General features: G+C 46.4%; 1 protein-coding gene across 1 annotated transcript; it reads left to right on the top strand.

Annotated features, from left to right (window-relative positions):
* LOC116424575 (uncharacterized) lies at positions 1–27,436 on the top strand. The gene is made up of 7 exons (XM_031971146.2): positions 1–1,138; positions 20,766–21,012; positions 21,489–21,688; positions 21,789–21,992; positions 22,566–22,793; positions 23,567–24,030; positions 24,567–27,436. Exons 1-7 carry the CDS (start codon positions 1,084–1,086, stop codon positions 26,286–26,288), a joined length of 3,120 nt encoding a protein of 1,039 aa, XP_031827006.2. The 5' UTR covers positions 1–1,083; the 3' UTR covers positions 26,289–27,436.
* Positions 27,437–27,444: the final 8 nt, after the last annotated feature.

The following is a 27,444-nucleotide window of genomic DNA, read 5'->3' on the forward strand; positions in this document are numbered from 1 at the left end:
GTCAGTTCTGTTATAGTAGGCCACGAGGTAGCAGCTCCGGTATAGGTGTACCTGCAGGTGTAGCGCGGCGACGGCTCGAGCCAAACTCTCTCTTAGTTTCTGCTGGCGCACCAGGCCTCTCGTTTTGCCGGAGTGCGCCGCTCCGTGAAAACCGAGCTCTCCGAGATCGCCACGAAAGCGATCCGCCCGGACAATGAAAACACGGAATCCACGGGGAACCGCGTGAAAACGATCGTCGGACCGTTCGCCGCCGGCTGATCTCCGACCGAAGGACAGCCCCGCGATCTCCCGTGCCCCATTGGCTCCGACAGCCGGATCGGCGGCGGCTTGGTGATCGGCGATTTTATAAAACCGTGATCGTCGGAATGGAACGGCACCGTTCCCGCGGCGCGTCCGTAGGACGGTAACGCGATCGTTCCCGCGAAAGTGTCCGGATCATTGCGACCGATGAACCTCACGAGTTTCGTAAGCCCAGCCGATCGTCGGACCCGTGGACTCTTCTCTAAGCGATGCGCCTGACGATTGCCGATCGCCCGAGTGTCTCGACCGTTTAGGAGAAAGCAGAAGTCAAACGCGGCTCGAACAGCCCGAAGATCGCCGCTTCGAGGTTCGTTCCTCGAATTCGAGTTCCTCGTCTTCGGAGATCCTTTCTCTCGTTGCTCGCCGCTTCGTGGAAATCGACAGCGGTCGGAACCGCGACGAGGAAAAGGCGGATTCGCCTTGTAGCGAACCTTGAAGATGAGACGATAGAGGATCGTCGAGGAGCAAGGAGTCGCTCGCGTCGAAGGACGAGGAGAAATCGAGGAATCGGATCGAGCGAGTCACGCCGCGGCGTCGATCCGCCGTCGATCCTCAGCTTTTGCACGCGCCTCGAGTGTTTCCGCCGCTTCGCAATTGTTCCGTATCGTCGATGCCAGTGAAACGGACGGGAAGATGAACGCACGCTGATCCCTCGCGTGCTTCCGAGCTACTTCGAAACGGAACGACCGACACGTGCTTCAGCGATCCTCGAGTTGCCGCCGCGCGGATTATGGATTTTTGAAGGGAGGCACTCGTCTTGCCGGCTGATCCACCAACCGTGAGATGATTGGCAAACTAACTTTGTGCTTTTGGATACTCGGATGGATCAGCCTCTACGGTATGTTGTTTCTAATGGTCCTCGCGTGTTCGTTGTCCTGTAGAATTCTGTTTCAACGTCGCGACGTCGCGTAGATCGATGCTAACGACGTGAAACAGGATTCAGTTCAATTCACCCTTTGCACTCGAAGCCTTCGGAGCGGAGTCATTTAACACTAGAACTACCGTAAAAATGACTGGTTTCGATTCTTTTGTTTAGCAATTGTTGATATTTTCGAAGCATTGAATATTCGAAATGATTTTGAAAATAGCTTCATTTGAGTACTATAATGAATGTCTGAAGAAACTGAAAATAATCTACTGTTACAATTTTTATAGAAATTGCATATTATTTGCATTAAATGCTCGGTAGTTCCAGTGTTAATGTCATTGTAAACTGTAAAGTTTCGTCATTGAATACGTCAGAATATTTGTATCAACCAATAAAAAAGACGATAAAATCGGTCACTTCTCCTTTTACCATCATTTATTTACACTTGAGTATGTTTATATCGAAGCTTCGAGTGCAAAGGTCAATCGTTCGAATTTTCCCGGTGGAAATGAGATCAAACCGGAAATAACACGGTAAGCACGTTTACTTCGGTGACATCTTAATGACAGCGGTGTATACGGTACATTCTCAGCGTACGGAATTAAATAACAATTTACACGCGAATTGCACACAATTCCACAAGCATTTTAATTGCTAATCGATTGCTTTATTCGCACGGACATTAGGTAATATTCGCAGCAGGGGCCAGGCACGTTCGCAGGTAACTGAAACGAGCAAATTGTTTACCTGACTCACTTGCGAGATCCGCGAGCAGTAGTCTTGCTCATTCCTCCGGCGTACACGGTTCGTACAAATTCCGTTGGATGAACCGTTAACGAATCGGGGACAATTATTTAATCATGTAATCGGCCGCCTGAGGTCACCGCCGGCGTTACTCTAAATTTCAAACCTGTTCCCTCGCGTCCGACCATCAAAGTCCGTTTTCACTTGAACCGCTGGATGTAGCCCATAGCTCGAAGCAATAATCGAAGCCGAACAGAAACGATTTGTCAGGGATTGGGAAACTTTCTACATATAATTTCGTGCTTCTGTGCGCTCAGTGTCAACGCTGAAAAATAGAACACTATGTAGAAGCGGACTAATCAACGCCGGGCAACAGACAGTTACGATGTAAATATTAACATTTGAACATTCATGAGACTAAATTATGGGAGTTTCATTCGCGCTCGTAATTTTACAACGGCTGGAAGAATACTGTTTCTAATTTCGGTAATTCGAGATCAGTCGCCTCACAGATTTACCACGTAATTACCATTTTCCAGAGCGTGCACGTCAAGCACCAAAACTTTCATGGGACTATCTCCGGAATCGTTCGGGCGAGATTCGAAAAGGAACTTCGGCGGTTTCGTTGTACAATAGCACGGTGCGCGGATTAATTGCATGGAAACTGTATATTAAGTGAAACGAAAACTCCGGGTCTGGGTAGGAATTTCACGGTCAGTCAGCGAATATGTCTCCAAGTGTGCACGGCCATTATTTCGCAGCCAGTGAAAGCGAGTCCGTCGCGGCGCCGATATTATATGCACCCGTCGCGCGCGCTTCAAGCGAGTCGCTCCGATGAATCGATGGCAAACCTTCTTTCGCGAACGAATGCGCGAGTCATTGTGCCCGCAGCGTGTTCGGAGAATCGCAAATCATTCTGTGGTCACATCGGTGAATCCCGGGTTTCAAATATTTCTCAATTCTACCGTTAAAGCGTCTGACCGACTCTTACGTTTTCACACTTAAAGCAAATTTTGTTACTATCGGGCTCAAGGATCGCGAAATATTCTTTCAGCCACGCGTGTATTCCAATATTTTACTTCATTATCGAGTAATACTTCATTTAATTGATAAAGATATCAAAATTTATTTGATCGATGAACATTATGGAATGTTTTTCTCCAGTTAAAGGGAGATTTCAAATCAGTACATTCTGTTGCGTCACTCTCTATTCTCTATTCAGCGAATAAACGGTTGCAACATGATCCTCCAATGATTCCTGCAAATTACACGAACGAGCTGTCGATATACTCCAGAGATAATTGGCGGATAAAAACAAGTAGTTTGCGCAAAAACGGATAGCAAGCAGAAATTAATGACTCGATTTCAGACACGCGCTCGAATCCCAAAACGAACTCTGAAAACTTCGGATCGAATCAACGCTGGTGAAATAATCAAAGCAAACTAGCTCCGCGCTGTTCATGTAACGCGCGGACACGCCAGGCGTGTAGGTGCGTGAGTTTTTGTTGCGTCCGTGACCGTGAAACTGTAACCAGTTACTTTCCTCATCCTAAAGAGAGAAATGTCAGTACACCACGCCCACGTTCGTACGCCGATACACAAAGAAACGAGGAATTCGAGCGAAGACCCGCGGCGCGACGTAAAACCGTTCGATTTCTTTAAAAGACATCACGAAAAACGGCCGATGATTATCGGTAACGATACGAAGAGTCGCGCGTACACGTGCACGCGGCAGATTTCCTCCGCTAATTACTCCGACAATTAATTCGGCACGTTTCCCCGTATTCTACACACCAAAACAATGAAAATGATCCGGCCGAAGTATTCGCGAACGCTTTCTTTTTCAGTTACAGCCTACTTTCGAAATGCGTATGAAGCTTTATACTTCGCGGAACGTTCCCGGAGAAGTATAATAATTCATCGTTAATGATGTTCAATCCCCGAGTGAAACATCGCGTTTAACAACGCCGTTGAAACACCCCTTTCATTCGCACTATCGCTGTCTACGCCGACAACGACGCTGATTCCTTTATGTAATGATTTCTATACGGTACTTTTTCTTTTTTCGACGTTATCATCGAGGATGACCCTTCGCACTCGAAAGCTTTTCACTAGAAATGTACATTTTCTGGCGAGATATGGACGATATTTCCTTTAAACTAACGAGGAGACATAATTTAACGCTTTGCACGAATGTCGGCATTTTGCCGAGATCGAACTTCCATGTTTGGAATACTCAGTTGTGAACAAATGATTTGACTGTTCGAACAGCAAGAAATCTACGCAGTTTCCTTGTTCTCTATGATTTAAGCATTCAGTGTAATTTAGCAGGATTTGCAAGGTTTTGTATGCTTTCAACAATCTTCCTCCGCAAAGGGTTGAGAAACAGAGCTATTGTGTTTCACATATTCATTCGTTATACGAAACTTAATATTCTATACAAAGTTTCATAATTTCGGTGATTTTCGCAAGCGCAAATAAGAAGTTTCGAAGATTCCGCCGCTTGAGTCAACGATTAATTCCCTCGAATCAGATAACGAGCGTTGCTAGGACAACTCTCGACACGGATCAGGTTCGACAACTGACGCACGACGGATCTGACCTTTTTTCCATCCAGAATTCCGCGATTCACTCGCCTTTCTCCGTGTGCGTAATTTCTCTCGGCAACGAAGGATTGGCCGATCACACGTCCCAAAATGGCTGGCCGCTTTCAGTTGGCCCGCATAGAACACGTCAGCCGTGAGTTCCGTGACCGAAAATCTTCTATTGCCTTATCGCTCCCACCTATACGACACATTCACGCGTACTTTCCTGTTTTACTATCATCTCAACCCTGTTAATCAGTCAAATACTCGCCGGCAACATTTCGAAACGTTTTCTACTGCAACTTTGCCTGCGACTAACACACGTTGTCTCGTAAAAATAATTTTCTAGTAAATTCGTACGTCAAACGCGATGCATTTTGTATTAACAAATGAATTCCACGTTTGTCTAAATATTTAATAAGCAGTGATTCAAACTAATGAAACGTTTGAACGAAGTTACCTGAAGTAACGTAATCTGTAATCAAATTATTATTCGAAAATGATTCAAAGTTTCTGTTCCTTGTAATACAATAATTGAAGGACTATTATGCAACAAGTTTTTCCATTATGCTTCTGTTATTAACCCTTCCAATAGACGCAGCAAACTTATAAAATTTTCAATTGAATATTAAACCTTGTGTAATGTATCACATAAAACATCGAAGTAAAATAGTTCTATCTCTTAACTTATAGAAGATAATTGTGTTAGTTGCGAAAAATATCGTTAATATTTAGTCAGAAAGTAATGAATATCTTTAATGAAAAATATGCTGGCAAGTCACCAGTTGACACCAATTACCAGTCCCATTATTTATCGCAGTTAAACGAACGAAAGCTCCGCTTCCGTTTTCACGTATCGAAATTCAATTCCGTCCGCAGCGTAGTCAGCGGCAGTTCATCGGGGAAACTCGATTTATCGATCAAATAGAAAGCCGCGTAGCTGGCCTGAAGAGGCTGCCGGAGTTCGAGCTCGTCGCAAACGACGAGCCGCGTCCGTCGTGGTGCAAAGTAATTTTGAAACGCCGTTCCACAGCTGGCCAGGGACAACGAACTGTTTCCCATTTCCGTCGTTGCAGGTTCCTGGGCGTAATTGCACGGCGTTGTATTCCACGGCGGTTTCTTTCTGACAATGAATTCGAGTGTCATCGTGCTCAGCCGGTTGGAAGCGCTCGTCGAATTGCGAAAAAAACATGAAAAAAGTCGGCGCTTCTAATTTCCATATAAACTCTCAGATAGATAGCAGCTTCTATTACACGTATTCTTCCATTTTCCGCTAATTTATACTATACTTTCCTTATCTCTCTTCCGTATTTAGTTATCTTCGCGTCTGTTGAACTTTTACAAGTACAAAACTCGATAAATGTGAAACGCGAAAATTGCGAAAAAAACATGAAAAAAGTCGGCGCCGTCTTTCCTCGCTTACTCTAATTTCCATATAAACTCTTAAAGATTGCAGCTTCTATTATAGGTATTCTTCCATTTTCCTCTAATTTATACCATACTTTCCTTATTTCTTATTTTTTAGAACTTCTTCACATGAAGATAGAAAAGCGTCGTTTCTAAAATGAAAGAAGCGCGATCGCGGCGCTCGGGATTTTCCGACGCAAGGACTCGCGGCACTCGAACGGTTAAAAGAAAACGCAGAGGTAGAAAAGCACCGCGGAAAACGCGTAATTCGCGGCGCCAGATTCTGCTTAGGCTAGGAACGGGACCGGAACGTGGGAATCCTCGAGCAGGAGCTGTCGGTCGCGATTCTGCGCGGGAAGGATCGCGATTCGCCGCGTGATCCATGCCGCGGCAAGGTTCCAGCCTAGACTTCCTTCGAGATCAATGGCACCTCCATTATCCGATGCACAATGAGACCGGGGTTACGTCAGTCGAGCGTGTTCCGATCGATGCGACGGATAAAACGCTACCAACCGAGTCGAACGGAAGCAGCGAGACGTCGTCACGGTCGCGACATCATCTGGGAAACGAATTTACTATAATTTCGCGTAATTCTCCTCGGTACGGTTGACGTGTAATTGCTCCGTGCTGTTGGCGCGACATCCACCGCGTTAAATACTCTCCGAGTGGCCGCCTTTGTGCTCGGCAACCGAGAAATGCATAAATCACGCGATCGTCGGCGCGTCACGTTTTGTTTCTTTTTGTTCTTCGTTATCTTCTCCGCGAACACACTGTCTAATTAACTGCCTGGTGTTTCTGTTGCCCCGACCGCGCGATAATTTGGATTATTGCGTTCGTGTTGCCTTTATGCAATTTTCGTGATATCGATTGTTACGGTGAAGATCGGCGGAACAGATTGTTCGGTGTACCATGTTTGTTCTGTATGCATTCAGCGACGATAAACGATATTTCTCGCTTCTCGGAATGAGAAACGGTGGCGAGGATTGTATTGCACTTCTCCTCGGGTGAGGAAAGCCAGGAATGTCCCGCGAATCCACAAAAACACGAACCGTTCGGCGTTGAAGATAAAAGCATGACTGTCACGTACGCGTGACGTGCGCCGCGAGAACCAGGATGTCTGGAACGTGTAACGGACAGTGGTGTATCAATTTTGCGTAAAAGAAACTCTTACGAAGGTAACGCGTGTGATTCCAGTCACGCGTCGCGTTCTGTATAATTGCAGCCCATTTGCTCTCCGCATTAAACGAAGTTTTTGTAGCGTGACAACGGTGCGTAATGATCCTGGCGATTGTTTCGCGAGAGTTGCGTGATCCTGAACAGAGCAGTCTTGATCGAGCCTTGACAGGGAAATGTTGGGTGTTAGCACTCTAATTATTGTGTAACCCAACCGCTAACTATTCTCAAATCGGCCAACTAATTTCTGAATTCCTTTATCTAGATGCTGTTCAACGTTTCCTCTTCCAACCGTGAATTTAACCCACTCATTTACGTTGTTCAATCTTAAATAGTAAATCATAGGTTTACAAATATCCTCTTCGCAAACTTATCCAATTCTAAATAGCAAATCATAGTTCTACGAATATTCTCTTCACAAATTTATCTTTGTCTTTCCTATTATTATAATACTATATCAACCCTTTGCGGACAGAGATTCTTTGAAATTTACAAAATCTTCAACGGATGAAGCTGAATTATATATTAACCCTTTGCACTCGAAACTCTCAGTCATTTGATTTGATACAGCCAAATTGCAATGTGAAATATTTAAATTAAGATCGACCGCTCTAACGAAATCCATGAACTCTGTCACGTGTTTCGCCGACGCACGTTTCTTTTTTCTAAAAAGACAGCGGTAGGTTGGAAGATCGACGCGTTTCCTTGTTCGTCGATCTTGGCCCGATTTCACGGGCAAAGTCGTCTCCCTATTCGTTCGGATAATCGACGTTCCGCGGTACGCCAACGGGCGGAACGAACTACGAGAGAATCGTGCGTCGCCTCGCGTCCACGCGCGTTTGGATGCGCGTAGGTTGAGGTCGAGAATTTCTACAGCCGAAGTCAGCGGATACTTTCTCCGGCAAGCTGCGTTCGTTTCCTTTTTCCATTCCTGCCACGAATCCTCTCCGTATCGGAGAGCACCTCGAGCTCGCGAGCGCTCGCCCAAGAAATTCGTCCCGCATATCGCGTAGATCTTCCGACTCGAAGATCGCGTATTCGATTCTGTTCCTCGTTCAATCTCGAGAAAACGCAGGATTCTGACAACACTTCTGCTGTGGCGATTTCCTTTGCGTTCGTTGGATAATTAACATACATACATTTACGCGTAAGAAGCGCTTCGAGTCTCAAGAAACACTCTTCCAGTTTCCATAAATCATAAATAGATCATTCGCGGTGCACGGTAGCGATGTCGAATACCGAAAACCGGGGTTTCACTTTCGTCGCGGGTGAACGGAACGATTATACGCTGGAGGAAAGAAAATCGCGATTAAGAGGAGAATGAAATGTACGTGGAATGGAGTAAAAAGTTACGACGGGTTAAATCCGACACGGCGGAAATCGAGTTGCGCACGTCGGGAACAATTTCCTTATGGCCGTATCCTGATATAGAGTATGAATATACATGAATGCCTCCGCCGAAACGGGGACAGGATTATATCGAAGGGGATCGAAAGAACGACCGCGTCGATTCCGCGGTGGAAAGCTGTCGGTCGCGTGCGTCCGTGTAAGTCGAAATAATAACGTCTTTACGCGCGCCGGATAAAATGGAAGCCGGTATGCGGACCACTAAGGAAATAATTGCAGCTTGCGGTCTGTAATCGTCGAACGACCGCTGTAAGCCTGATCTCGGGGCCACGGCTATCGGGCGGAGGCTAGAAAGTAACGAGCGGGAAAGGACCGACGAATAATAAAGCCGGATAACAGAGCGCCGGGCGTAAAGGTGTCACTGGCGGTCGTTGCAAATAAATAGTACTTTCACTGAGTTGCATTTCGAACGAGTACTCCCGCGGACGGAGCACCGTCTTCGCCGGTATCGGGGAATCGTTCGAACGCTACGCGCAGGAGAGAACTCGCTCTCGAAAGCGTAATACTTAAACCGCACCCTCTTCTGTCAATTATCGCGTGCGGTATCTACTGAAAATTTAGTTTTCATATCTTTTATTGCCGTTCACCGTCTCTCTGCCTCGACTTTCTCCGCGTCTCGCCGTTGTTTCGTTTTTATCAACTCTTTGTCTGCGGGGAGGACTCTCCTTGGATCTCGATTCGACGGAATTTTCAGAGATTAAATGGAACGCAGGCAAATCGGAACGCCGTCTTCTGTATATGTTGATAGTTCTCTGCTCCTATCACGAGGAAATATTTTGATCCTTTCTCAATTCGATCTAGTTTCCTCTCTTTCGTATACGAGTCGCTCAGAAGCCAATGCTAAGTCGACATTTTGATGTTTCCTGATTTTTGTCAATTTTAATGGAATGAGTAATATTCTCTTTAGTTCAAGGATCTACACGGGTTTTCTAGGTTAGAGCCCTTTGCATAGCTTGCGAATATGTGGTACAATCATTTCAGCCGAAACGTTCGTTTCCTCAGTTGTTGCTTTCCGCGCTTAACCGCATTGGCTTCCGAGCGACGCGTGTTATTAGCTTCCTCTGCTCCGTCGTGCGTCACGAGTCAATTTGCACAGAATCGTACGAGCTTCTGGTAGAAACCGGCACCGTGCAGTGACTAAGATTGATGGAGGAGCGGCAGACTTCCGGAACCGGGCACGGAATCGCTAAATCGAGGGGCATTCGTCGAGAGACGAACGCGAGGCGTCGCGTCACGTGAATTGCGAAAGAACGGGCCGCGATGGCGCGACCATTGTCCACTTCCCCGTTCGAGCGTCTTCCTCTTGAAAACCGTCGGCCTTCCGGTTAGAAATTCCGCCCGTCCCGCCGGTGAGAGCCGTCCGCCATCTTTCAAACTTCTCCTGACCGTGGCCGTTCCGGCTCATAAGCGCCATCGCCGACAAATATTTCCGCGTTTCCTCTATTTAATCGCATAATTTACTATTTACGTTGGCAATGAACGGACACGCGACTCCCCCGGGAATTGTATAACTTCTCGAGCAGGAAATCGCACGGATGTCTGTGCTCGAGCAAATGCGAATCGTTGACGATCCAGTCGAGTTAATTAACACTTTGAATGCCATACGATTTTATGGTACAAAATACTTGAAATGGAAAAAATATGATATTAAATCATTTGGTTGAATTGCATTGTTATTATTGCAGGTTCATCTAGCTGAATGTCACCATATTAGTTGGCATTATTTATAATATAGAAATGTTTTGTGGTGACTGAATTATCACTTGATTCGATACAGCGAAATTAGAAAGATTGATTGTAACGCATCGATAGGTGAAATATTCGAATAAAATAGGTTCCTTCCTTATTTTATGCGTGTTCTCAGTCGTTAGTTTCATAGAATGTCTACATCTCATCGGGAAATGTCGAATATTTCCAGTGGAAAACTTTCGAGCGCAAATGTTTTCCGTCGAAGAACATTAACGAGAATCAGTGGAAAGAATGGAAGATTTCTGAAATGCGCACGATAGACCAGTTTCTTTCCGTTCCGCGAAATACCGATATTTTATTCAGCGTCCTAACTAGGACTGCACTCCATTTTCAAGACCGGTAGACTCTGAAAAAAGTAACGTCCATTTCCGCGTGTAGGTACACTCTCCCTCGCAAGTATCAGGAATCCATCAGCATCGAAGTAAGTAGGCACGAAGAGAAATTTTGAAGTATCCTTTCTCTCCGGTGAATCTACCTTAGAGGCTATTAGAGCTGGTTACAAATTAATCAAATAGATGTAGTGCGAGATACGCGATTCTTCTGAAATATTACATCGTTCGCTCCACTCGACAGACCCTCTGACACACTATTGCTTAAAACTGATTCACCGCTTCCTCGACTCTAGGTCCACGAACATCTACTTGTAAATTCTGTTCGAAAATCGTCGCAAACATTTCAATGTCTATCAAAGAATATTTCTAAAACTCAATACGTCTCAAACCGACGTCTAACCTACTGTCAACGAATGATTTTCTAGCAAAACAGACGTTTACCGGAATAGAGACCAGTTCGTTGCAAAAGCAACTCGAACTGTAGTGTCTAGAATTTGTAGCGTAGGTTAAGGTATTTTTAAGAAGCTTCCGAACACGTACAATAATTCCAGAAACATTAACTCTCGATTCTTCGTTTCCAAACTCAACCGCATTGACTCACGATTTAATTATTCCGAAGTAAACCATCGTTACTCAAGATCCACTCTTTCATTATCTATAATATAGTAACACTATAGAACCGATATCAGATGTATCTAGGATTTCTCAAAGAATTCAACGTAACTCAGGAACAACGATCGTATCGCCAGAAAGCGGCGAATCTCGGTCAGAATATGGGACAATCAGGGGGCGTCTCTTAACGAATCTACTGATCTGATTACGGCCGTGACTCGGCGGCAGCAACGCGCTAAGACCTTGAAAAGAGATTTATAGTGGGCCCGTGAACGGTGAAACGAGAAAGGCGTAGCTGCGAGGATCGGTAACTTTCATCTGACGCTATCGCCACGTGCTGCGTCCACTTTCCGCGTGAATCCTTTCAGATGCAAAACCCTACGCACAGATTCGAAACAAGAAACGACTGTCCTCGCCCACGCGACTCACTGACATAGACCTTTCCAACCGAGATTCGAGGTGCAGCCGGATCCAACGTCGCGAATTCCTCGCGCTTAGTTCCTCGCCGATCACTTTCTTCTCGCTTTCAAGCTCCTCCGCGTTCCCGCGGGCTGCTGCCTTTCCCGAAGGCTTCTTGCGAGAAATTTACATTCGCTCTGCTTTCTATTCGAACGGGAGATTTGTCGCGAGTAGTAAAGTTATGGTAAAATTCTAAGCATAAAGGACGTTTAAAACAATCAACGATAGTTTAACTCTGTGACGAATGTCGACATTTCAGATTAAGTTCTCGTATTTGAAGGACTAAGTAAACAAATGATGTAATTAGTCAAGCAGCAAGAGACCAGCTTGTAGTTCCCTTTCTTTCTATTGTTGCTAAAGGTTTTGTATATTTCGAAGAATCTTCGCAAAGGATTAATGGGAATCTAGGAAATAGGAGAAAAAGAAGGAAGAAAGGGAAGAGAAGTAGAAAGACGCGTTGTCAATGGAAGCTAGAGACTCTATTCCAAATTTGACGTTGAAGTATCTACATCAAGTCTATTTCACACGAAATCCAGCTGTAGCGGTAGGATTTATCAGCGCAAGGGATGGCAATCAGGAAAATCAGCTTCCAGAATTTTTGAGGAATGTCGCTGCCGAGCGAATGACGAGAATTCATAACGGGTATCCACAAGTAGTTACGCCAGGAATTCTCTTTTAAGGTCAGAAGCATAGGGATAGCGCTGCGTCCGCTGGCCGACTGGAATAACAGCATAACGGTTTCCACGTTAAACGTTTTCCATCGGGAGAGGGCTGATTTATTGTCGGACAGAGGTCAGCGGGCGAGACCACGGTCCAGCTTGACCGCGAGAGCGCGATGTGGGTCACGAAAAGTGAATCGAGGAGATTCGAGTGGAAGAGAAGGCGTCTCGGCTGACCGATCGCTAGATAAGACACGGCTGGTTATGCCGTCGAGGTTCGTTCACCTCGCCACGGTGGAAACTGTGTCACCGTCTCAATTTTGAGATCAACCAAACTGGTGATCTGCCTTGACTCTGGTCAGCTGGAACCAAGCCTTCGCAATTTCGGAATGTAGAATTTTTCAGCTTCTTAGTCCCTTGTAACCGATCAGAAACCTATACTCTATGATACTATTACCGAGACACGGTCGTTGCTACAATTCATTCGGTGAAAGTCTTCTTAATGGAAATGTATTGAAAAGTGTATAATCCAAATGATAAGATAATGTTTCTTGATTGAAAAACATGATGAACTAAGTATAATTGTATTTCTTAAGTGAGTTTGAATTATATATTGTACTCATCTTATTGTACTTGTTCTCGTCTAGAATCATTATTTCTGTATCATTTAGTATTAAATGCATGTAACGTATCACCCTCATTATATGAAAATACAAAACAGTTGATTTTGCTCTAGCGTTAAGGAAACCTGTGACGGAATGATCACCGATTTCCTGAGCGTAATATAGTGGCTGAAAGAGTGTCAGAGGCGGAGAGACTTTCAATTTTAAAAAAAGGCGTTTAATCTTTGCATAAGCCGGCGTGAAAAGCGGACGGTGATCGAACGGCTGCTGAGAACCAGTTCGCAGGCTGCGTGACCCATATTCGACTTCTCCGTGGTCTCAGCTCGAGAATCTCTTTTGTTGTACTGTTGTCTGCGACGCGGAACGCGAAGATTCGTCGGACTCGAGCGGCGTCCGCCGGAAACGATCCGGGTCCAGGATGTCCGGGACACACAAGAGCACAATAGCCGGAGAGACCGCTTTGTCTGTTGTTTTTGCTGCTCGTTTCCATCGCTTTTATTCGCGTGTAATAAATTACGTAAAACAGCGCGACGCGAATGGCGGCGTGCGCTCGCAACGATGTTGAATAGAATTAGTCGTTATCTAGACAGAATTAACGCGAACCGATGCTTGATTTGATTGGACGGCTAATCAGTGTTTCATTGTCTGTGGGCGATGAGGATTCCGCAGTTCAGTGGTGAGCGATTGCCCTTACGCTTGAATAATTTAATAACAATGATCGTTGCAGCGCTCGATCGCATCTTTATCGCTGCAATTAATATTCTTTTACGATACGAACACGTTTTACTTTGCTGCGCGATAGCAGTTCGAAAAGCAACGTGTACTTTCGATTTTCTCGACGCGACGCGCCGACAGTGCTGCCCTTACCATGCGTTGAAATCACCGCGACTGCGCGGGCCTACATAACCTATCTACTACAGCTAACGCCATTATTTCGTGCCTATTGCAGATTTTCGTTTATTTTTTATTTTCTCGTTGCAGACGTTTGTTAGAGGAATATAATTTAGTAGAATTAGTTGCTGAATAAAATTCAATAGAGGGTTTATTATAAAATTACATGATTTTATTCTCATTTTATTACTTTGATTCTCTTAATAGTTTCTTCTCATTTTTAACCAATCCACATGCATCCACGATCTCCTCAATATTCATCTCTCGTTTTGTTTCCCTACAACCCTTGCTAAATGCTCTAGTATTCGAAATGGAAGGATTGGATACATCATCCTCTTCAGCATTGTTCAGCCGGTTTCCAGAAAAAGTAGGCCGTACAATCAGACCACACCGAAGCCGCAATTTTTCGCAGGGTCTCGTTTAAAAAGCCAGACAGGAAATGGCCGGCGCAGCGACAGCGGACGTCGCCGGAGAGCAATTGCACCGTGAGGAGCACTCAAAGCGCCTTTGTACCGTTAAATCCGCGGATTGTTGCGCTCCTGGTCATTTGTCTGTCTGTCGGTGGGCCTCGTCTAATTGAGCACACGGTCTAAATCTCTGTTCCTCGCAGAAAAAGATAAGGAGCACGACCGTTACGCATAATTAACACGGCCGGGAAACGGAATGACAATAAGTTGCAGCCGGGCAAGCGAGAAATTGGCTTGAGCCACAGTCGTTTAACAAAAGACAAGTGTCAAACGTTCGCGTCGCGTCCCGACCTGCTTGGGCAATGAGACTAATCGCGAGTCGTCTTCTTTTCTCGCTCGTTGATGATTCACGGTGCGAACGCGTCCACGATCGTCACGTACCTGTGACGATCGGGACTTTATAATTTACCTAAAGATAACGGAATCGAAGAACAATAATTATTACCATTTATTTCGCTGACGATCTCAGAGATTAACACTAAAAGTACCAGAGGGGTCAAATGACCCATGCCTGATGTCTTCTTTTCGCAATCATTAGAAAGGTAACAAACGTTTCTCCGAGAAATTATTGAAGAAATTCATTTAGCACCGCGCAAATTGAATTGTAAATCAATTAAAGTCTCAACAGATACTCTTGGAGTTTCTACAGCGAAATTTTCAAAAGTCGATTGAAGTGCTCGGTAGTTTTAGTGTTGAATCAAAGGACAGAAAGACAAGGAGGGACGCGTTAAGGTAGTCCGAAGGTTCCCAGCGACGAGCCGCCATTGAAAGATCCAAAGGTTGCGTCCCAGAGGGCCCGGTCCGGTCTGTGTCAAGGTTCTCGCGACGATGACGAGCGAGCCTGACCGTTTTACGCACCGTCAATGATAATTAGTACGTGGGCAGCCCGGCCGACGAATCGAACACGTCAAACGGATGTCTGCGACGCGGTTTCTCGATTCTTCTGCGACTCCGTTGAGCAAACTTGGCGAAATCTAGCAATTAGTGGTACAAGTTGTGACACGGGAGGACCTCGAGCGAAACGGTCCTCAGGAATGCACGACGCCTCGTGATTTTCCGGTAATGGCTTCCTCGGCGACTATCTCTTCCAACCGACAACGACCGCGACGTTTCGTTTTCTTTGCAGAATAAATCGCTGCCTGAAATCGTTGTGCAAACTTCCACTGTTCTTTCGATCAACTCTTACCACGGTAAAAACCGTCGCCCTGAATCGATCGATTTACATAATCCGCGAGAAAAGTCTGCCAGGATTATGAAATACCAGAGACGCGGTATCGAGCGTGCCAATCAGAGTTGCATTTCATTTTCTCTTTTCTGTTTTAAATGAGTGTCTCTGAGAAACCTGTCGACGCAGCACTGAAAACAGGCTACAACGTTGCAAAGTGCGATCAACGTGTCGAGATAATTATATAAGCAGATACGCCCTGATGGTCCTTTATATTAAACGTACACTAGTTTCTCGAAACACATTGACACACTGACATTTATGAATACCGTTACCGTACGATGGTTGCTGATTCAAAGACTCGCATGCGATACTGCTGACAAGTGTATTCCTTTTCGCTGATGTCTAATGTTGACTCTGTTCCTGGCAAGCAACAGTCCGAGCAGTTGCTTATGCAACAAATATAAAACGGAAGAGAAGTAAAACTCGAGCGTAATATGACCAATAAAAGAAAATTTGCTACCGAAAGAGATATGTAACGCAACTGAACAGTTGACAAAGGAGTGTATATACCCACGACGATCTTAACACTTAGCACCGTTGTTTTGTAATTGATCAGCAACTAAAATTTTTATAGTATTCCTAGCGAAAATGAGAAATGCTATAAGATTTCTTTGATCTTTTATTTTCCTTCTCAGTGCAAAATTTGGATGTGTGGAGAATCTAATAATTTTAGGGTAGTTTCTTTTCCGTGAAAATTCGCACGTACACGCAATCGTCTTGGTTTCGCAAAGTTGACAGGAAAGGATCAAAGTGGAAATACACGCTTCATTATGATGCCATAAATCACAGGTATCCCAGGATCGAAAATTCCGATGCAAATGCAGCTGCATCTGCGGCAAGCGACACGCGCGCGTTAGAAAAACTTGATTGATCATTTACGAGCTCGAGCGGAGATGGATTATTAAAGTTTAATTAGAGAAAAGCGTTCGGAATTGATTTGAATCGCATACATGATAAACTGTGCGCGGATATCTCCCGACAACCACGGACGAAGCTTTCGAAACTGCTTCAGAACGTTGATTCACCTTCATTAACCATAATGGATCATCGGTGCGCGCACTTACCCTGATATCGCTTGCACGCAGTTAATGTCGTAATCACGACCAGCGAATTAATAAGTCTGCGATCTTGTTCGATGCTCGATCATCTCTGTCGTAACAGATCGATGAATTCTGCGTTTGCTTAATGGAATTCAAACCTCATCGAGCTATTTTCTTTGACTCGTGAATATTTCAAAGAGAATCTATTAAGGAGAGATATTACTCAATCCTCTTGAATTCGAATGAAACATGATTCTCCTGTTATTAATCATTGAGTGGTTCAGAAGCCAATGCAATTAAGACCAGTTTTTAATATTCTCTTTCGTTACTCAAGGATCTACTCGTTTTTTCCTTTGTTCTAGGTCACAAAGCCCTTTTTATAGCTTCTGAAAATATTCAGCTAACAGCTTAGAAAACATAAATCCTCAATCTTTATTTCCTTAACCCTTTGCACTCGAGAGGCGCCTTTCAGATTCGACCCAAGAAAATGATAAAACTTAAAATTCACTTAATTTACGCGAGGTATTTCTTTACGTTAATTGTAAAAAATATCATTGACATTTCATCAGAAAATAATGAATATTTCTTGAGAAAAATATTCTCGAGTGCAAAAGGTATTAGCTTCCAAACGACTCAATTGTACTTTCGAGCAACCATAGGCGTAGAGCATACCCAGAATCGTTCTCTCTATCGACAAACTATCACTACAAGCAACCGTACCGATCGTAATCGAGAAACAAATCCTAGTGGGTTAAAAAGAAGCGGCTCGAATCACAACAGTAGACTAGACAGTCGAACGACCAGGTGTCAGCCGACAATCCTGATTTCAGCTCCTCTGATTTCCCTTTTCCACGCCTCTCCCGGTTCAAGAGACCGCGCTCTTTTTGCCGGTGGCCGGCCACGCGACGAATAAAAACCCGAGGAGCTCGAACCGCTCTCGTCCGAGTGGGCTAGCCATTAACGGACGATCCCCGGGTCCGCTCCTGGCTTTCTTTTTCCGAATTTCACTCGACGGCAGACTGGTCTGGTCGGTTCATCCGCGAAACAAGCCGTCCCGCGGCCTATCGCCGCCGATTATGCCGCCTCCGCTCGTCCTCCGTGCCGATCTCTAACGAGATAATTGACCGGCGGCCACCGCGGCCAACAAAAACGGTTTCTCTTTCTTATCTGCCGGCTCGCCGATCGCGAGACTTTCTTCGGCTGATTCTCCTCGCCGTTTTCTGTCTCCTATCCGCCGATCGCGCTTGAACAGCGCTGCAACCATTCCGACTGGCGAGCGGAAACGTTTTACGAGTGCACTAAAAGCTGCGGAATCTAAAAGACAACTCGCTTACTTCGTTTCGCGTTATTTACCGGTGGTAGAAGTTAATCGGTCGTAGTCGCTCGATTTATTTCCAGTCCAATGTAATCGTTGCATTTCCCTTCAATTTCAAATCGGCACGTCGATTTGCCCTTTGAACGCTGTTCTCACATTTGAACTCTCTATTAAGAGTTTGATGAAATTATTCAAACTATCGAATACATTGTCAATTCGTTTTCACATGTGCATATTCGTTAATTTCGTACGGCAGACATTTTGTTACAACCATGAAACATAATTTGGCCTATAGAGGGTTGACAGAATTCGGCGACGTCGAGGAAGACACGGATTAGAGAGGAAAGTAAAGCGCCACGCGATCGTCCCGATTTTCCCGATGGCCGGCTCCCCGACTGGTCCCAATTAGGGGCAGAGCGTTTGCTTAAACTGTGGCGTGCAGCCTCGAGTTTCCCTCCGTTCTCGCGGGAACCCGTTCCGCCGGCACGCATTCCTCCAGATAACGCGATTCCCTGACCCGTCGAGTTTTCTTTCCGCCGGCGGATCTGGGTCGTAAGTTCAGGAGACGATCGCGATCTCCGAGCGACTCCTCGACCCGCAATCGGGCGACAGGTGCCGGGGATTTTCCTCGAGCTGCCACCTTGGACTGGAAAGCGAATCGGGACGTCGCCGATCGCTTCGTTTCCTCGATTATGCCGTCTTTACAGCTTCCTCTATTAAAAATCGTGCGTGAATCGGAGCACGGTAGGAATTCATTAATTCGGCAGTTCACGAGACATACTTCCTCTGTCGTTACGCCATTTACAGATCGCTCGCAACTTTGTGAGCCAGGAACTTGCTAACGCGATCGCGACGTTTAAGGTTAAAGGATCTCGAGGAAGTCTGTTGCAGATTAATCACTCCTAATTAGTAGACTGCCTTCTATGCTCATGGTAACCTCTGTGTTCCTACGATCTATGAGCCTCTGAACTTCAGCGTAACGAAGAGTTCATTAGGTTCTTAACCCTTTCGCGACGAGTGCCGTGAACTCAAATAAATAAATAAGTAGCGAACTCAAAATAAAGCTAGTACTGGCATTAGGCAACACAGAAAATGACATACACAATTTAGCGAACAGTGGGCGACAAAGTATGGTCAGTCGCGCAGTCGCGAAAAGTGGCGAAGTATAGGTACGCCGTTGCGAAAGGGTTAAGATTGCTTCAGAGGAGCCTCGGTAATCGTTGCTTAAAATTATTTTGCTATTCCCAATATTCCCATCTTCGAAGGAAACTTGCAATCGTCTTGTTTTCTCGATAGTGAAGTAACTCGAGCGCGAAGGAAATTGCACGGCAAGTATCAATGAGGGAGCTCAATCAACGTCCGATATTGGCTTGCGTAAATTTTTCTTTAGAAATCTACTCGTCCAATTAACCGGTTACCGCGCGACGCGACGTTCACCCTTGACGTTCTACCGGCGCGATCCCCGGGATCAACGCGTCCTCTAACTTTCCCTTCTCACGGCTATCGCGGCGATCTCGCGATTCCTGGACGCTGGACAGGTTCCGATCCGCGTCCCCGATACCCGAGCGACGCGTTTCGATCGTCGAGTTTCTGGTCCGCGGATCCACGGCCTCCGCTTCCCGCGTTCGACCGCCGTGAGAACAATCGGAGGCGGGATCGACACCGCTAGCCGAGTTTTACGGCTGACCTTTCGTTCGATTTGCGGCGGGACCGGAGAACAAGGACGGGAAGAACGGCCCCGCGTTCCAGGAGATTGTTATTCAGGCGTTATGCTAATGACAGCGCAACGAGCCGAGGAAACCGTTACGAAAGGTTCGCACGAATCTATCAATCTACGCTGCGCGCAGGAGGATCTTCACCCTTTGCACTCGAGAGGTCACTTTCATTTACCGTTTCATTCGATATCGCGAAATTAACCCCTTGCCGTAATGACGAGAGTCGTGCTGGAGATTTCTAGATTAGTTTAATAAGAATCAATGTTGCTCGTTACCCACGGATCAAAAAACAACTTATTCTTCCGTTGCAAAGGGAAATTGTGAGAAACCGAGTCCTGCAAATGTTGGATGTTGTAACCGATGATGTCTTACCCCGAGTCTCGCAACCTCCGGAAAGAAGGTGGCTCCACAGCAATCTCAGCCGCAGGTGTGCACCAGCAATTATTGCTGCCTGTCTTAAGAGAAACGGTTGACGTTTCTCGAGCGGTGTTTGCTCTCCGCGAGAGTACGCTCTTGACACCGATATATCTAACGCGAAGTTATTCTGGGTTGTTGGAAGAAACGGCGCAGCAAATAATGATACACCACTCGGCGATAGATTATTATTACACAAGGTGGTCGGCTTTATTTCATTTATCCTTGCATCGGAAAGAGCGTTCTTTTCATCATCATTCTATCGCCGGAGACGGATTATTCTGCAGTTTGCATTCGGTTCGGTTTAGTTCGCGTCGGTCCACGGGGACACGCGAATACTCACCGGAAACCGACGTCCCCTTCGGCGAGGAGTTCAACGGCAGGTGTAAATCCGTTCTAATGGCGGCTCGCTCGGGCTCTGTACGCTTGCAATTTACGTCTAACCCGGTCCGCCTTCTTTGCATACCGACGCGCTAAATTGAACTGCTAGAAGTTCTCGAAACGTTGACCCTCTGTAGGCCCATGTAACTTTGAATTCGCGTATCAGTTTATTGGCAGCTTGCTGATTTGTTTCACTTCGCACGGTGAAGTGGTGAATAGAATTAAGCGATCAGTTAACTTGAACTCTTATACGCATTTCGGACGTGACAGTTCGGGTTAATCTAAAGGGTTAATCTCGTACTGCATAGATTTTGTTAGAATCGTGAACGAAAATTCGGCTCATAGGGTTAAGGATTGTCATTGACGGTGTCGTTATCGAAATGTTCGATGTTCCAGGAGATCCCGCGGTGTCGCAGGAGTGGCCGACGCCTCTCGACGAGTCCGCGGACGAGAAGAACGACGCAGAAATTTTCCGCGCGGTCGTTGAATCGATGAAACAGTGGACGTTGCACAGGAAACTCAGCCACAGGACGAAGAGGGAGGTGTCGAAGGTGTGCTACGAGGATGTCGGCTGCTTCGAGGACACGGGGCCCTTCAGCTACTTGGAGATGTTGCCATCGCCGCCTAAGGACGTCGGCACTAGGTACATTGCTGAATTTAAGGAAGTTTAGAAAAATCAAGTGAACAAAATAATTCAGAGATAATAGATAATCATCCTTCATCTCATACTAATAACATTCAACACTGACTGCCACGTCGAATTCGGGTGACACTATTTTCAGAGAAGCTTGGATAATTTTCTTAGCGATTTCTTATATCTACGAGGTATAAGTGGAGCAATTATTAGGAGGAATCTTAACTTCTCAGTTTTTAGTTAATGAAGAAAACTGTTTCGAGTACATGGCAGTTTTCACTGTTACGTGGCAGTCAAAGTGTTAACCCTTGAACATATGAAGCTCTATATATCGATTGCTTAATCAATAGAAAAAGAGGAAACCACGTGCCAATCTCTTGCTGTTCGACTAATAAACGACTTAGTCTTCCAAATCTAAACTTTTCGTTTATCGAAGTGACTAATTATACACTCGTATCATAATACAATTCTTAACTCGATGGCAGATTCCTCGTGTACGGTAGCAGGAAAGCGAGATCGATCCCGATGGAGGTTCCCGCCGACGACATAAACGACAACGCGCACCGTGCCATAGATCCGGATCTGCCGACCAAGGTGATCGTCCACGGCTTCGGGTCCAGCTGCGATCACGTCTGGGTCTACGAGATGAGATCCGCGCTGATGACCGTGCACGAATGCAACATAGGTTCGTATCTCCGAGTTGAACCGTACGTTGTACATCCTTCGCCATCTCTGGCGCAACGTCTCTCCCGAGGAGAACGCTGTTACGCAACATCCGCTTGCAGTTTGCGTCGACTGGGGTCCAGGAAGCGCAGTTCCTAACTACGTAAGAGCGGCAGCCAACACTCGGCTGGTCGGCCGGCAGCTGGCGAAGCTAATCAGGAGCCTGAACGTGCCGCTGGAGAAGGTTCATCTGATCGGTTTCAGCCTGGGCGCGCACGTCGCCGGTTTCGCAGGCGCCGAATTGGCCAACGTGTCCCGGATAACAGGTGAACGCACAGAAACACGACGGAATCGTCCATCCTCGTTCTGGTCCATTGGCAAACTAGGCGAACTCCTTTATTGACAGCTGCCCGCTCGTTTCGCAGTTATTGCTCCCGCGTTGCGAAACGCGCGATCTTGTCGTCCTTCGAAACCTAGGCTACCGTTGGTAAAAGGAAAATCGATTAAATTCTACCTGCAACCTGCGTGTCTCACTTCTGTCGAGTTGCAAATGAAAACTTCCTTCAGCAACTTGTTAACACTAGAGAACGCGTGAAATTGACGCATATTGGATTTTAGAAATATTATTTTGTAAATGTTACTAACACGTTAAGCGCCATGTCAGCCACTGGTGACTGACGCTTCCGAATGACTAAAAAACAATCGTAACACAAGACAACCGATGTGAAATAAAAATGTTTAATAAGGCAACTAAGTTAATAGTAGTGTAACTTAAACGTTGCAACGCCAAATTCATAATTATTCCCACTTTTCTCTGCTACAAAAGACAAACTCTATGGGAAAACGCTTAAGATTTTCGTGCCGCTTAACGCGTTAACAACGCGAATTCAATTCCACAGGACTGGACCCCGCAGGACCCCTGTTCGAGTCGCAAGATCCAAGGGCCCGCCTCGACGAGACGGACGCGAACTTCGTCGACGTGATACACAGCAACGGCGAGCAGCTGCTGCTCGGCGGCTTGGGCTCCTGGCAGCCGATGGGCGACGTGGACTTCTACCCGAACGGCGGGAGGATGCAGACCGGCTGCTCCAATCTGTTTTTGGGCGCTGTGTCCGACATCATTTGGTGTAGGTACCCGCTACGTGCCGCGAACTTCCATAGATCGAGCATTAGAAAGCTCGCCGCAAGATTTTCACGCGTCAGATAATGTTACCTTGTCCGCAACGTGTATCGAATTCTTTGCTCGAAAGAAAGCAGGTCACCCGATGTCCTGTGAAATATTATCCAAACACCGTTGCGACACGTTCGATATCCTTGGAAACGGACTTCAGAGTTAGGCTATCCGAATTAGTTCCCAAACAGTCTATAGAAATATTCATTTCTGGCTTTCGGGAGAGAGCCGTGTACTAGGAATTTTTTCCCAACGGAGCTGCAGTGCTGGCGAAAAGTTAGGAAAAAACTCCTAGTACACGGCTCTCTCCCGAAAGCCAGAAATGAGTGTAACAATCCAGGCCGTGAAAGCATCAAAACTACGATTAAGCAATTGGTATATAATTTAGCTTCGTATGTTGAAGGTTTGGTATCTTTCGAGGAATCTCCATGCGCAAAGGGTTAAAGATTACTGAGTGTTATACTATATATTCGATCTATTGATATTCGGAGAGCGCTGCTTTGAACGTTCGGTAGCGAAGGCGACAAATAGCACCTCGAGCCAAAAGTCTCGAACCTTTGCTAAAACAATAAGTTTCCTCCTTTTGTTAGCACTGCAACGGTTTTACCCTCTATCACCTGTCATCTTTATCACCTGTCCTTGCTCTGGAGTGTCAACGTAGTGTCAGCTACGCACTCCTCTTCCCCTCGTCGCAAAACGCTACATCGCATCAATTTGTTCGAACCGCAGCTAGCGCAGTAGAGGGAAGGTCCCTGTGCAACCACCGGAGGGCGTACAAACTGTTCACCGACTCGGTCAGCCCGAAGTGTCGTTTCCCGGCGTTCCCCTGCGAGCGAGGGTACGACGGTCTGATCAAAGGGGAGTGTTTCCCGTGCGGAATGAACAACGGGGTAGGCAGACCCTGCGGCGACATGGGCTACTACAGCGACGAGTCGCCGGCTAGGGGACAGCTCTACCTGGTCACCAGGGACGAGGAACCGTTCTGCGCTCATCAGTACCAGGTGAGGGTCTACAACAGCCACAGCGAACGGCCGACCAGGACCTACGGGAAGCTACAGGTCACTCTGGTCGGCGACGGTTCCTTCAACGACAGCTTCGCCATGACGCGCAAGGACGAGGAACTTCACGTGGGATCCGTTCTACAGAAGATCATCGTGCCGCATCCGGCGATCTTGACCTTGGAGGCTATAGAGGTGAGCGTGCTTCGAGTCTGAATGTTGGTTTTATTTAAAGAGCATTTTTCTTGTATCTAAATGGAAACCTGATCGGATTTACTGACACGTTGAATGCTGTACGATGTCAAAGAGCAAAATACATAAAATGGAGAAGCTGATATAGCTGAATGTCACCGCATCTGGTAGCATTATTTATAATATAGAAATGTTTCCAAATAATCATCGGTTAATTGAGTGGACTATAGTGATTCGATTTAGTTAGCATTCAACGTGTTAACCATTTAGCTACTGTACGTCACTATTGTGGCTTTCGTGTCATCTTTTTGAACGGCAGCTACTGTAGCACAATTTTGTCATCGATAGCTATGCACAGTCTAATCTATCGTAATTGCACAGTGGAAAATTCCATCAGTCTCAAATCGCAGTGCTACGTTTACCACATAGAGGTACAGCTTTGCTAGTTCCGCCATAGCTAAAAAATTAACATCTAAATCAAATTGTAAACTGACGATGTCTATCTATAATCCATCATTACATCTCACTGTCCATTCCAGATCAAATATACCGCGTACAGCGGTTGGATCTCGTCCGGCCTAGTCTCCTGGAACATCGACAAGGTAGCCATCATCGACAGCTTCGGCAAGACGCTGTCCATCTGCAGGAAGGGCTTGAACCTGGAGTCCGGCAAGTCCGTGTACCTGCCACTCTTCTCCGGCGAGTGCAACGTGCCGGCGGAATCCGAGAACTCGACGGCGCCGGTCCTGGAGCGCCTCGTGCAAGAAAAACAAGGTGGCATCGGTCCCTTCACGAAGGATCAGAACTACGAAACGAAGGACACTTACCCGGCAGAAACGTTCCCAAACGAGAGAACGTCCGCGTCGTCCAAGAGCATCGGGCCGTTCACCAAGGAGCAGAACCTCCGGATAGCCGAGCGGAAGGAGAGCTTCAAGCCGAACAGCTTCGAGGAGCCCGCCAACCGGCGCGGAGCGTCGAATCCCTGGAACATCGCGGACATCTCGGCCGACGGGGACTCGAACTCCCTGGAGAACTCGGACTCGGAGCGAGGCAGAGGCTTCTCTGGCAGCAACTTCTTCCAGAGAGCTCCGTCTGCCGATTCTCCGACCGACTCCACCACGGAGTTCCTGCCGGAGATCAGGGAGCCGGTGCTCCGAGTGAACAAGAAGGAGACGGGCAGGTCGCTGAAGCTCCCGGAGATCACGGAGCCGATCCTCCGGCCGCGATCCGCGAGGCAGAACACTAGGAACGAGGTTCACCCTCGGGAGAAGCAGAAGGACGAGATTCAGGAGACATCATCGACCACCAGGTCCTTCACCGTGCAGTTCTTACCGGAGAGGCTGGCTGGCATCCTGGCGCAGGCCGAGAGGTACGCCAGGCAGACTCTGCTGCCTCTGATCTCGCAGTACACGCCCAGCTTCGTGACCGGCTCGCGGTACGAGGAGCCTAAGTACTTCCCTCCTCTCGGAGACATCGCCTCCGAGGAGAACAGGGAGCCAGAGTCGAGTAATTATCAAAGCGAAGACGTCGAGCCTGTCTCTGAAAGAGCTACCTCGTCCGATTCCTTGGATGACACTTCGGTAGAGGCTGCGGTGGTCGAGGCGGTGTATCCGGATAGAATAAAGCCGAACGCGACGGACTCGGAGGCTAAGAGGGCTGACAGTGCGTCGGACAACCAATGGGTGCCTATAAGCTCCTCCGCGTCCCTGAACGCCGTGTCCCGGAGGGACTTCAACGTTTCCAGGGTGCTAAACTGGGAGCACGCGAACTACAGCTGGTCCGTGGAGACGGAGGACGGTTCGGAGAGCAGCTCGAACGACTGGGTGCCTATTCTGGTGAACAGCGAGCTGCCCGAGGACTCGAGCAACGTCTCCAGCGAGCTGCCTCCGGTCTCCGTCGCACCTAGGAAGACCGAAGTGCTATTGGAGGTTGCGAGTTCGAACAAATCGAGCGAAGCTGACTCGAAGGGAAAGCTGGAGAGTGAGAAGAAGTATATTCCGTTGGCTGAACCCGAAGCGGAGGAGTTCTCGAGTTCCGAGGAGATCTCGCCGAGTTCCAAGGAGACGGAGTCCCGCTCGTACTCGAACATCCAGAGGATCCCTAGGGTGAAGGAGACCAGCGAGGTGAGGAGCTCCACGAGGAGGAACATGGTGTTCCCGTACGCGTACGAGAGGAAGAAGGACCCCAGGACCAGGTACATACCTCTGATACCGGAAGAGGACATGGGCAGGCCTTGGCACAACATCGAGAGGGAACGCTGATGTGTTTCGTTGGAATTTTTAATCGGAGCGATTGATTTTAGCGAGCTCTGTTTGCTCGGGAATTGGAGTCTGTCGGTTACAGAATTCTTTGATCTGGATTTTAACCTGTTAACTGGAGAAGATTAATTCGTTCGTGTAGTTCGATGTTCGGTACTTGATTTCTTATTTATTTTATTCCATGTTTGCTGATTCGCGTCCAGCTCGTTGCGACAGGATCGTTGTTATGTTGGATTTGGGAATTAATGTGCAGTCCGACGTTCGAGGAATCAGTTAACAGATTAACGGATCCGACAATCGTGCATATTGATATTTAACACGTTGAATGCCACGGGGTCACCGGTGACCCCCGAGCAATTCGAATTACTATAGTTCACTCGATTAAATGATTATTCGCAAACATTTTTATATTATAAATAATGCTACCCATTGCGGTGACAGTTTGATAAACGTACGATGATAGTAATCCAATTCAGTCGAATGATTTGATATTGTGTGGCGTTCAACGTGTTAATATCGGTTTCTGTTTAATTGTTACTTTGTTATTCGATCGATCAACTTTTCCAATTAACCGTGAATGTCGAACGTTGCACCGTTCGAACGAAAATTGCCATCGGCGAGCGAAGTTGAATGGCTTTATGGAAGAAGGCTGTAAAGATGTTTGGTAAAAATTGGAGCCTTAACTTTATTTTTGTATATAGGAATTTTTTTACAATATATATATACATATACATATATATCTATATATATATGTATATATATATACATATATATATTTATAATATATAATATAATATATATATATATAGCTTCGCTGAAATCTTTTCTTCTTCTCATTCGTTATTTTAGTTCTTAGTTGTTAGAATTGTTATTATCCTCAGTACCATCGTCATTATCTGTACAACCTCGATCGCGTTTTCTACCCATCATTCTTCCCTTATTAATTATTTATGTCGAACGGACGATCGTAAGAGCGAAATCCCGCTGTTCCTTTGTATATAGAACCGACCCGACCATTGGAAAATTGCTTGAAAAACGGTTTCTCCGGAGATACAGTGTTTTGCAGCATTTCGTTTCTCTCTCCTTTTTCTTCTCGCCGCCTCTCTCTTTTTTGTTTCTCTCGTACGCGCAATAAATATGTACAGCTTATTGTGTCCGC

This window comes from Nomia melanderi, chromosome 5, assembly GCF_051020985.1.
Source record: "Nomia melanderi isolate GNS246 chromosome 5, iyNomMela1, whole genome shotgun sequence".
Classification (NCBI taxonomy): domain Eukaryota; kingdom Metazoa; phylum Arthropoda; class Insecta; order Hymenoptera; family Halictidae; genus Nomia; species Nomia melanderi.

Excerpts from the sequence above, each read along its gene's own strand:
- LOC116424575 (XM_031971146.2), top strand. The coding sequence starts at position 1,084 with ATGATTGGCAAACTAACTTTGTGCTTTTGGATACTCGGATGGATCAGC. Across the intron at positions 1,139-20,765 it reads CGGATGGATCAGCCTCTACG|GAGATCCCGCGGTGTCGCAG; the intron begins GTATGTTGTTTC and ends TCGATGTTCCAG. Across the intron at positions 21,013-21,488 it reads CCTAAGGACGTCGGCACTAG|ATTCCTCGTGTACGGTAGCA; the intron begins GTACATTGCTGA and ends ACTCGATGGCAG.